At 46.0% G+C, this 12,059-nt stretch overlaps 2 protein-coding genes across 8 annotated transcripts in view; one reads left to right on the top strand and one right to left on the bottom strand.

The window, feature by feature from the left end:
* DRAM2 (DNA damage regulated autophagy modulator 2) lies at positions 1-11,712 on the bottom strand. Of its 3 annotated transcripts, XM_065038377.1 has the most exons (9): positions 11,623-11,712; positions 8,446-8,546; positions 7,019-7,176; positions 6,314-6,381; positions 5,621-5,760; positions 4,891-5,068; positions 2,100-2,182; positions 1,243-1,335; positions 1-344 (listed from the first exon to the last, which is right to left on the bottom strand). In XM_065038377.1, the coding sequence occupies exons 3-9, from the start codon at positions 7,147-7,149 to the stop codon at positions 237-239; spliced, it is 801 nt and encodes a 266-aa protein (XP_064894449.1). In that variant the 5' UTR covers positions 7,150-7,176; positions 8,446-8,546; positions 11,623-11,712; the 3' UTR covers positions 1-236. The 3 variants fall into 3 exon arrangements, with proteins under 3 accessions (XP_064894449.1, XP_064894450.1, XP_064894451.1); XM_065038378.1 differs by lacking the exon at positions 6,314-6,381; XM_065038379.1 differs by lacking the exon at positions 6,314-6,381 and having other exon boundaries at positions 5,621-5,709.
* Positions 10,906-12,059, top strand: part of CEPT1 (choline/ethanolamine phosphotransferase 1) — a 34,589-nt gene continuing 33,435 nt past the window's right edge. For 2 of the 5 annotated variants that reach the window (XM_005505313.3, XM_065038352.1), the window contains exon 1: positions 11,661-11,779. The gene's annotated coding sequence lies outside the window, so the exon portion shown is untranslated. Of the gene's footprint in view, positions 11,112-11,660; positions 11,899-12,059 lie in introns of those variants that run through there. The other 3 variants (XM_065038351.1, XM_065038349.1, XM_065038350.1) reach the window with 3 other exon arrangements.

Below are 12,059 nucleotides of genomic sequence, written 5' to 3'. Positions count from 1 at the left end.
TTAATAACCTTCATTTAATTTTTGCATGACATTTGTGTGTGTAGAAATGTTACAGGCTTGTTTACAATACTGAATAACATCTGCATTGCTGTGTGTGTTAATAGCAAAGCCCTTTATGTCGGGTACAATACAATCACTTCATAATTTTTTTAATATAAAATAAATGCTTAGAAATACCAACTGTTATTGCTATTAAATTCCTGAGTTATGCCGAGAACATGTTCTCTTCACCTTCATTAGATGCTCCCCGCTACCAGCAGTGTCTGCTCATCAGTCATGAAGCTCTGCGGTGTGTTATAAAGGGTTTGTCCGTGCAAGCTGACAACTGCACGCAGGGAAATTTTCTATATAGGAAAAAGGAAAGAAAATTCAATTTAGCCAACTTGCTGCTGTCTTGGTGTGGGCAACTTCAGGAGAAAGATGAAAGACTAAAATGCAGATTGACTCCAGAACTGTCAGCCTGGCTCCCAAGCTGCTCTCCAGGACTGACTGTATTGTTTGCCTTGCAATCCCTATGACTTGGGACAGATACTGTGAGTGAAGCTGGTTAGTCAGATCATAGAATCATTTTGGTTGGAAAAGACCCTCAGGATCATGGAGACCAACTATTACCCACCTCAGCACAAACCCATGGCCCTGAGAACCTCATCTCCATGTCTGTTCAACCCCTCCAAGGATGGTGACTCCAGCACTGCCCTGGGCAGCCTGTTCCAATGCCCAACAGCCCTTTGGGGAAGAAATTGTTCACCAGATCCAACCTCAACCTCCCCTGGCGCAACTTGAGGCCGTTTCCTCTGCTCCTGGCGCTTGTTCCTGGGGAGCAGAGCCCGACCCCCCTGGCTCCAAGCTCCTTTCAGGCAGTTCAGAGATCAGAAGGTCTCCCCTCAGCTCCTGTTCTCCAGCTGAACCCCCCAGATCCCTCAGCCGCTCCATCACACTTGTGCTCCAGCCCCTCACCAGCTCTGTTCCCTTCTCTGAACTTGCTCCAGCACCTCATGGGCTTTCTTGGTGTGGGGGGGTTGTCCCAAAACTGACCCCAGGATTCAAAATCAACACTCCCACCCAACTGGTGTCATCTTCAAACTGTGCTAACATAGCAGGGGCAGGTTCTGCTGAGGAAGAGGGGGCTGCTCAGTGCTCTTCCAGTCTTGGTGATGGACAATATAACACAGCCCATCCTGCTTCATGTCAGGGTATTCAGAGCTTGAAGAAGAAGAGCGCTTAATGTTTATTTCACTTTACCTGAAAGTCACGGATATAGGTGAGGAAAAAGCTGAGGAAGGAGAATGCTAACGACCACTCTGAGACGGTACTGATGATGTGAGCTGTGTAGCCCTGGGGAAAAAAGAAGAAAAAATCAGTATGAAAAGCTCCTCTTGAACCTACAATGGCACAAAGAGAGCTTGTACATGCCACATTCTGCACCCACAACTGTTCCCTTTGGAGAGCAAAACTCCTGAGCATATCTGAGCCTCCAAGAATGATGTGCAGAACTCAGCAGCAGAGACTGACCAGGAGAACACCTGCTCCTTATGCTTTAAATAAAGGGAAGGGTGGGAAAAACCCTCAAAACCAGCATGTGTGGTGTTTCCTCCAGTTAGTGCCACTCTCCAGCAGTGCCTGGAGAGGAGATGGGCAGAGTTGTGAAGACCCATGAGCCTGTTCTCTGTCCTACCTGGGACCCCTCACCACCCAGCACTTATCACTTCTCTGGCAGCTCTTTCACTTGTATCCTTTGGCCTTTTTCTCCTCCTGACCCACCAGACACCCACCTGGCCGCTGTCAGGAACTCTGCTTGGCTGGCACATGAGATTCATTATTTACAGTTATCATGTAACAGTGACCAGCACAGACCAGCCTGGCTGATAGTTTAGCAGTTCAATTACTGCCCCCAAGCGAGATTAATTTAAAATAACACTTCAAGCTGCAACTGTTTTGCTCAGAGCTGTATTGCAGCAAGCAGCTGCACGTTGGCTAGAGGAATAAAGCTCCGTTGGCCTCCCCTGTCCCCACCACAGGAGGTGCCCAGATGCATTTGTCACTGCAAATCATGCAGCAGGTTGTTGTTCTCTGTTTATTTTCTCCACTCAATTGCTTACTTCCTCCTGTGGGTTCCAGTGCAACTTCTGCACTAGATTAGTTCCGTACAGGCCGCTGTATAAGACAACCGAGGAAACAAACACTGTGAAGAAATATGTTAAGGAAGATTCAAGACCAAGAATGAACGACTTAGAAACGCCAGACTCGGCTCTGGCCTGTGTCAGGATGAGGGTGTAGGGAGATCTCTGTGTGTTCTCTACAAGGTCTCCTCAGCGTTACCAGCAGCAGTGGTGACATGGATGCTTCACATCGTTCCTTTCAACTCACTGGTTGTGTTCATCTGACCGTAACTAGTCCCTTGAACGGTGAATTCTAATTTAAATTCATTATCTTTGTATGTGGAATCTTGTTATACCTCCTTGATCAGCCACAGCATCCTTACAAAAGCATTTAAGCTATGATCAAACGTGAATACTTACACAGCATTTGGATTTTTTTTAGTGGTGTTTTCCAGGCTTTTCGACTTCTCAGTCCCCTTAAATTCCCCTTAAATTTTTTTAGTGGTGTTTTCCAGGCTTTTCGACTTCTCAGTCCCCTTAAATTCCTGATCTGTGGGTTACAGGTTGGAACACCACAGCATTTGCAGCAGAGAGGGGTAGTAGCTCAGTTCACTAAGGTTTGGTAACTGCCCCAAGACAATGATTCCCCATTCGATCACAGACCTGGGCTCTTTCTAGGGCGGCCGAAATGTCCATTTTCCAACATCTTACAGAGGCTACATCAGTGCTACTGCCTTTGTAAATGAAACTTGGAGCATTAAGTTATAGAAGATGTGATTTCCATAGGATTAAGATATTAACTTCGTTAATGAGATTAAACATCAAGAGCCTCCTGATGTGGAAGATTAATTTTGGTGATGCACAAGGCTGAACTTCCTGGCACAAACATGTCTGTGAGAACCCAGACTTCCAAAGCTTATTAAAAAATTGACATGAGTGGTCCAGGGAGCTTTGGTTACTGACCTGAATGCCAGATAACAAATTCTCTGCTAATTAATATGTGCAGCTTTAGTAGCTGTTAGTTACTTGACAGAGTTACTACTGCAAAGGAGAGAATTTAATCATTGTGATACAAAAACAACCTCCTCTTGCTACAGAGCGAGTAATTAACTGCTTTGCTCCGTGTTGGCAATCCTGCTGTTTTGCTCCAGCAGAGGATCATGAGCATTTTTAGGTTTCCTTCTGTCCTCCTGGACCAGTTACAACCATTTCACCTGTGACTTCTGTTGCCATCTTTCCCTTATTACATTATGAACTGCTAGTTTAGAAAATAATGACAACTTCCCTTTTCTTTGCCTTCTATACACATGTATGTATATATTGTTATATCCACAGCTGTCTTTACTTCCCCATAATTTTGGTTAGACCACGCTGGTTTAGAAACCTCCACAGATTTGGGGCTTGTGGGCTTTTTTTGGCAACTGTAAAAGGCTCTTAATGTGCAGCAAGTTCATATTGTTCCGTTTTAGTCTTCCCCAATTGTATTTGGCTCCTGACCACTCAAAGATGAATATCTGCTTCTTTGCTAGCACCAAAAATTTCTGCAATTCTCTAAGTTTAGATTATTTCTTCATTTCAAGCCTTCTCAGCAGGGAAGGATCCTTCTCGCTCATTAGAGATAACCAGCCCATACCTGACTATCGCTTCTCGTCTGACTTGGACAGATTGTATAATCTTGCAGTAGCAGGAGCTCAGCAAGATGCTCCATCAGTGGGAAATGGGGCATCTGGTTTAGTGTCGGTTTTGGTTGCCAGCCTGGAAATAAGTGAAATTGGTGAGGATTAAATCAGTGCCCTTGATTCAGCTGTAGAAGGGACAACATTTAAGCACTGATTTTTGCACTCATGTCTTTGCAATGTAAATTTGAAAGCTTTAGCACTGTAGTTCTGTTTGATAGAAACTGAGTCTTAGTTTTCAAAATACAATGTTTAGGTCCATCAGGGCGAGCAGAGGAGCTGCTGCCATTCAGTTTCCTGATAATTAAATAAAAGGACTTTCTTTTGGGATGGGTTTGCTCATATTCCTGTAAAGCCCACAGTTGCTTCCAGCACTCAGAATTCACAGCTAAGGGAGGCGATGGATTCCAGAGCTGAGGGAAGGTTGTAGGGAATGCTGCTCAGAAATGCCTCGTCTTCTGAACTCCAGATCAGAGGTCAAACATCTCCTCTGACTCAACCTTGGCAACATGCTCCAGAATCGTCTCTGTGACAAATGCCACCACTTCAAAGCTGCTCTGGGAGCTACCGGCAGGGTGCAGCACTGCTGCACATGGCTTGGAGAGTAGTGTTTTATGCTACATTCTGTATTTCTATTTTAGTTGTACCCAACTATTAAACTTGTGGCAGCATTCCTGTCACCAGGGAACTGACACTTTTATTTCTCACCTGGTTTCCTTCCCCCCATTAAACACACCATCTCTTGCATACTCTTCCCTTTCTCCCCATCCTTCAGAATCTACAGAGTTCTTTATGATAAACTCTTATTTTGCCACTTTCAGCTTCCCGTGTGCAGAAGGAAAGGAGAAGAGGTGCTAACCATTCCTCTTACCTTTTTCTTTAATTAGCCAACAATGCACTTGTGGGTGTAACCTGATGGTTCCCTTTTTTCCTAAACTTCCCATGCTGCAACACAGAATACGAATAAATAGCACAATACGCGCTGTACGTGTAAAGCTCACGGGCTGCCTGTGGCACAGCCTTTCACCTTGGTAGGTTAAATTAACGTACATGCAAATACTGTCATTTGTGAGGCTGTTCTGTTTTTACGGTGCTGCTGCACAGCGAAAGGATACTGCTCACAATGCTTGAACAGCACCAGAGCAACACAGTCAGGCGGATCCAAAAGATGTCTTTGCTGTGGACTTCTGGCTGCATCAGGTAGGACAGGATGGTCTGAACCAGCATGTAAACAGCCCCAACTCCAAACGTCAGGCAGGCTCCAAGCACGTGGACATAGTACAGAATACATTTCTAGGGAAAGAAATTGCTCATTACTCTTTGCTTTTCCCTGGCCCTGGTGCTTCTGCAGCCTCTAGTGGCTAAAGGCGCTGACACAAATCCCCCAAATCCAGCCGGTAATTAATATGATGAGGCTGGCAAACGCACAACTGTCTTGCGTGTAACAGCCAACGCTGTAGAATGTGGCCCTGCTGATGGGGCGATATGTGAGATATCAGACTTTTGTCAAACCAAAACATAGTTGTGGTCTTTTAATCTGGAGCTGCTGCTTTCAGATCTCCGCTAAGGGGATGCAAGAAGAGTTTGCTTTCTGCAAAACTTACGGGTTTCTTAACGTTTTGGAATTTCATGACTGGCTGCTCACAAGTCCCAGTGGATAGAGCAAATAAGGAATGAGCAAGAAATTCTAAACCAAAACTGATGTTTTTGTGGTTTTTTGTAGGGAATTTGACAAAACATTTGCCCCCAAAAGTTTTGCTCTCAGTAAAACCCCCGTTTTATCAGATATCTCAATAAACAAACAAACCCTGGACAGCTTCAGAACATTGCAAGCAAAGCACAAACCTGGAAATTTGCAATAATGCAAAGTCCAAAACAGCTCATCAATCCCAGCGTAAGGCCAATCTTGTTAAGCTTGATGATCTTGGATTTGTCTGGATTCAAAGCATAAACTTGTTTATAACGGACATACACGGTAGCCAGGCCTGTTAACGAAGAACCCAAATGCAGTAAGATTTTCAGCTGAGGAGTAGATTGTCCTTTTTTAATTAAAAATATGCTGAGTGACAGAGGCAACTATTTAAAACACAAAAACTGTCTTGTGACTGAAACAGGAAAGCTGAGAATCTAGAAGTCAAAACTGAAATAATATAACGGTAAACAAGTCAACTTAGTAGATTTTTCAGATCTCTTTAACTTGCAACATCTACTAGATTATATTTCCCCCTCTCCGTAATTGCAGAACCATGTGACTACCTTGAATTTGCACTTCTATTTCTTTTACTATTTGCTGGAATTTTTAAAACACATTTTTAGCCTTCTGGAATCTGCAACTGTCGTGCTGGCTTTGTGGAGAACATCCCTCACACACACTTTCCTCTGAATTGTTTGAGAGAATTAAGATTCATTGCTTAGAATTTAGTTTTTGACTGAGAATTACAGGCTATCTAATGATCTGAATAAGGAAATTAAATTGTTTAAAACTGTGTGCATTCCAGAACTGTCTACAGTTCACCAAGGACAGCTCTCTGTACTCACCCAAGAAAGCCGAAATATTTAACATGATCCCAAATATGCATCTTTCAGGTGGTATTGTCCCTGTATCACTGGAAGAGATAAATGAAGTGATACGTATCTATCTATACTAGAAATACTTACAACACAACTTATTACAAAGGAACCATAAGAAACAGGTTTGAAAAAACCCTTCAGATATTTTTCACCGAATTTTTCATTACTCAAGCTATACTGTGCTAGTTGCTGTAGAAATAAGCCTGGTAAAGACACGCTATCCTTACAACAAGGAATTGCTTGACTTTGATTCCATAAAAGGTGAATAAAGAGTATTAGAACGGGAAAAAGGAATAATCTGGAAAACTGAAAGACCAACACTAAAGTCATATGTACAGCTTTGATGCAACGGAGTTGGGAATATAGATGATGATATGGATTGACTGGTACAACCAAATCTGGTGACAGCACAATGCTTTACTCTGAATAGCGGGTTGGAGATGCACCCCCAGCTTTCTCGTTCTTCATCATTTTAAGGACACATTCAAAGAGCCACAACTTAAAGGTTAGACTTTTGCACAAAACCAGCTTTAAAAAGAGTTACAAATAACTATAAAGAGCTAGAACTGGAGCTGTTAGGTAAGAACTGCTGCTTAAAGTTTGGCGTAGGGGAAGAATTCCCAGGAGTGAGAGGCCAGTTTGACGCTCCAATACGGTGTGAATGTCACTGACCTGATGTAGGGCACCAGCGGGTCGACGTGGTGCAGGACGATCGCGGTGATGTATGAAAACACAAACGATGCAGCTGACCAAACCACCAAAGCCACAGGCAAGACGGAGAGGCCTTGCTGAAACCACCACATTTCAGTGCTGGCTTCTAACTCCAGATGCTGTGAGGAATCAAATTAAAAGGTTTACTGAGATTTCTCAAAGGTTTTGCTATTTTTCAAGCAAGGTGCATCAAGTGCAGCAATTTGATCTTGCTCTCAGTCCTGTCCTGCAAACCCAAAGTGAACATTTGACTTCATGGCACAGAAGCAATCATAAATAAGCAGAAATAACATCTCACATTTACATTTTCCCTTGTTATATTTCATTAAATTTCTCCCTGCCCAGCTCTCCAGCCTGTCCAGGTCTCTGATGGCAGCACAGCTTCCAGTGTCACCACTCCTCCCAGCTTGGTGCCATCAGAAAACTTGCTGATAGTCACTCTATTCCCTTACTCAAGTCAAGGTAGATCACGTCCACCGCTCTGCCAACATCCATCCATCTTGTTATGTCCTCATAAAAGTCAATGAGGTTGGTCAAGCACGACTTCCCCTTGGTGAAGCCATGTTGACTGCCCCTAATGACCCTCTTATCCCTGATATGCTTGAGATGGTGCCAAGGAGAAGTCGTTCCATCAGTTTCCCAGGGATGGAGGTGAGGCTGACCAGTCTAGAGTTACCCAGGTCCTCCTTCTTGCCCTTTTTGAAGACTGGAGTGACATTTGCTTTCCTCCAGTCCTCGGGCACCTCTCCCATTTCCCAAGACTTGGCAAAGATGATGGAATGTGGTCCAGCAATGACCGCAGCCAGCTCCCTCAGCATCTGCAGGTGCATCCCATCCGGACCCATGGATTGATGGATGTCCAGATTGCCTGACTGCTCCCTAACCCAGTCCTCATCAACCGAGGCAAACTCCTCCATTGTCCTGCCTTCCTCTGGGGCCTCAGCGGTACGGGGATCCTCAGGACAGCCTCCGGCAGAGTAGACAGAGACAGTTTGGTAGCAGAAAAAGGTGTCTAACAGAGACAAAGTGAGTTAGAGCAGAGTGACAGAATTAAAGGTGCTTGCTTTCTTACTCTGCTTTCATTTTTAAGCTAAGTATACCATTTGTCCTCTAATGTAATGCAATAAAAACTAGTGAGGAATATAACTTCACAATCCCATCTTTTGTATGAGCAAACTGGGAATCTGAAAGAGAAATGTGTATTTCACACTGTGTTCTCTGTTACTGATGTCATGAGCCTGGGCCTGTAAATCAAAACTTCAAGCAGTCAGTCTGAGGTTTAGATTTTATGTTTCCTTTAACATTTAAATGTTAATTGCACCTTAACTTTATTTCTGAGCTAATAGATTTCTGCCTGAAAACAAACAAACAAACAATACGGCACATACCTGAGAACAAAGGCATCAGAAGAAATGTCACCTCAAGGGGAATCCAAAGTCATCTTTCTGGTGAAGTTCCACATTTGCTTCATTTTTTGTTTTTCTAAATCCTGGAGATATAAAGGAAAATCATCAAGATGTGAGGTATTCCTATATCTCTTACTCTACAGTATTTATTTTCCTTCTTAGCATCTTCTATTAGTTACTGCTGCTGACTGGACATTGGATTAGAAGGACTATTGGCCTGACACAATGTTTTATATATGTTCCAAGTGGTTTAAAGAGTGAAACTCGTGCATAGTGGGATGACAGAAATGCAGAAAAACAGGTAGTTAAGACTTTTTGATATATAGGACTTGCCTACACAAAGATTTAACTTCAAATGAGAAGCTTTCAGGAGAAAAAAAAAGAGTGCAGCTGTTTTAATGTAATTAAAAGCTGTGCGTATGATCGCTGCTTTCATGTAGGGAAGAGGACAGAGCATGGAGTCTTCCTGTTTCATTGTGGATGAGCATCCCGGGGTGGTGCTGATGCTAAATTAAATATGTGGCAGGAAAGGTGCTGAAGCAACCTGAATTGAATCTTCTCTTCACATGAGCAGCTGCCATTTCCACACACTGGAGAAGTCAAGAGAGGAGACACCGTGCTGCGTTCCTGTCCGCGGGTGATATTCCTAAACTCGCACAGATGTTGGCAGCGTTCACCTGTTGGGATTATTTTCTTGCCTACGCAGATTAATCTACCTGGATTAAGGTGAGGTTAGTAAAGCAGAATAGATATTCCCAGTTTCCCCCTGGATATTGCTCTTCACGCTCTCTGCAACTGCCTGAAAGGAGGTTGGAGCCAGGGGGGGTCGGGCTCTGCTCGCAAGGAACAAGCACCAGGATGAGAGGAAATGGCCTCAAGTTGCGCCAGGGGAGGTTGAGGTGGAATCTTGGGAACAATTTCTTCCTGGAAAGGGCTGTCGGGCATCAGAACAGGCTGCCGAGGGAGGTGTGGAGCAGTGTGGCAGCTTCATCTGAACCTGAGAGCTCTGGAGAGACAAAACTTCTGACTGTAACTATCTGTAGGCTGGTGCATCCCAACAGTGCAAGGACGAGCGCTGCTTTGGGCTCTGCCAGAAAACTGCCTCTCTGCTCCTCTTATTTTCAGAGACATAAACCCCTGACAAACTCCTACACGTTTTGTTTTGTAATTTTTTTCCCCACTGAATTCTCTTTCTTGTTTCTCGTCAAGATCTTCCCCGAATTCTTCTCATCTCCCTTCATCTTCCTTCCAAATTTAATTTTCAAGAGAAATCAAGTATGTTTTCACGCAAACCGTATGTACTAAATATGGGCTCCGTTCTGTACATTTAAAGTGCCGTTTACTCGAAGCCGTTCCAAACTTTGTGGTGCTGCAGAGACACCGTGTCACTGCCAGCTCACAAAGCTCTGACCACAGAGCATCTGGGCAAGCTCAGGCGCATAAAGAAGCGTCGCAAATCACGGGGAGGGAATTGCCTTGCAATTTGCCAGCTGGAAGGTCCTGAAATAATTTATTATTAACACCTCATCCTGTCCTATTGTTTTCAACAGTGAGCAAGAAAACATACTCAACCTCCTTGGTTTTTTTCACAAGGTTCTTTGCCAACTGATTATACAACAGCAAAGGCTAACGTCTCTTTTCCACAAAACTGCAATTTTCTTTAACATTTATCCTGATCTGCAGGCACTTCTGTGTCCTAAGGGGGTTTTTAAGCCCCAGATTAAGTATCACAGATCTTTCCTGCAATAGCCATTATCAAGAGTAACTCAAGGAAGTGTTTCAGAAACAAAGATTTTAACCATCCCTGAGGTTTTTATTTAAATGCAGGAAGTGCGCAGCAGCGTTCCACACATGCTTGAGCGTGCAGAATAGAAACTACACATGAAAACGAAAGGTGGCCAAGGCCATTAACAGCAGCAAGTTAATGTTAACTAGAGTGATAACGCTGAGAAGGCAGTCGAAAGTACAAGTGGAAAAGGGAAATTTCTAAACTAACGCTGATATCCTGATGGTCAACCTGCCCCGTCCCTGCTTTCTCAGCGAGATAAAGCTGCGCTAAGGGATACTCCCTTTTTTTCTCCAGTCAAATCCACAGACGCTGTGCCGAAGGAAGACAAAGCAATTTGTGTGCACTCCTAAGCAAACATGAAGGTTGGGCAGGGCTGAGTCAGAAAGCGACAGAACGTGTCCATTTGCGCAACTTATCAGGGTCAAACCGATAACCACGGTTAAAGGTTGCTAATCCTCAAAGGAGGAGAAGCAAATAAGTAGGAAATGTGTCACCTTCGTTGCTCCCACTGCAGGGTAATGACAGATGACTCATTTTCAGCGTTTTCTTGGGACAGACACCAAAAGTCACTATGAAATCTTTTGGATATGGGGGTGAGGTTCCAGAGAGAGCTGAGGATCTTTACGCCCCAGCTAAGCCCCTGTTACCCAGCCGGGGAAGCAGCAGGATGGCCCAGCACCAAACCAAACACACAATCCCGTGACACGAGGGTGTCCTGACACCTGGTTTAGAAACCTGGCCAGTCCCCAGCACGTCCTGCGGCTCCTGAGGAGCTCGGTGTCCACGCTACCTGTCAGTCCAACCTGTCTAACCAGGGAAATCATCTAAAAATACACACCCTCCAACAGGGGAATTGAAGGTACCGCAAGGGAGAGGGGCTGGAGGTGCCTGGGGGGTGTTCAGGGAGAGGGAAAAGGCACCAGCATTTGGGGAAAGTTTAGGGGAGCGGATGGGCAGAAAGGAAGGGGAGACGGAGGGGGAAAGGAAGGGGAGACGGAGGGGGAAAGGAAGGGGAGCGGATGGGCAGAAAGGAAGGGGAGACGGAGGGAGAAAGGAAGGGAAGACGGAGGGAGAAAGGAAGGGAAGACGGAGGGAGAAAGGAAGGGGAGACGGAGGGGAAAGAGGAGATGGAGAGGAAAGGGGAGGCCTGAGGGCAGAGAGGTGGAAGGACACGGGGGCTCGATGGGGTCACTGGGAGCCATGGGGGGGTCGCTGCGGCAGCAGGGACAGCGATGGGGTCACTAGGGCTGACGGGGAGGGCACGAAAGGGGGTGACAGGAGTGGTTGTTAGGGGAGGGAAGGTTACCTGAGGTAACCGGGGGTCTCGGGGATGGGGGGGGTGTCTCCCTCTCCCCTCCCCCCACATTTACCTCAGCCGCTCCCGCGCTGTCCCCGCGCCGGCCTCGCGCCGCCCCGCCCCTCTCCGTCAGGTCCCGCCCCCCGCGCGCCCCGCCGCTCCCGCCCACCTTCCTTTCCGGCCGTCGCAAAAGGGGCGTAAAAACGTCGCCCGGTGTGTGGGGGACTGAGGTAAACGCCGGGTATCTGTCGGTGGCGGGCGGGAGGTGAGGGGATGAGGGTTGTTTTCTGGGCTTTGCGCCTCCCTCCGAGGCGAGACGGGGTCCCCGAGGAAAAGGGGCGATGTGTGGGTGAGTGGGGAGGTCTTTGAGGTCGGGCCTGGGCCTGTGCTGCGGGCTGGGCCGGGGGCTGGGGTGTTCCCGCCCGGCCTGGCGGTGGGTGGGTCTCGGCCGCCCCGGGGCTGCGTCCTTCGGTTGTGGGGGGGCGGTTGTCTGGGCTGAGAGTGGCCCTT

This window comes from Columba livia, chromosome 22, assembly GCF_036013475.1.
Source record: "Columba livia isolate bColLiv1 breed racing homer chromosome 22, bColLiv1.pat.W.v2, whole genome shotgun sequence".
NCBI lineage: Eukaryota > Metazoa > Chordata > Aves > Columbiformes > Columbidae > Columba > Columba livia.
The sequence above is the reverse complement of the archived record's forward strand: the minus strand, read 5'-3'. Positions and strand labels throughout refer to the sequence as shown.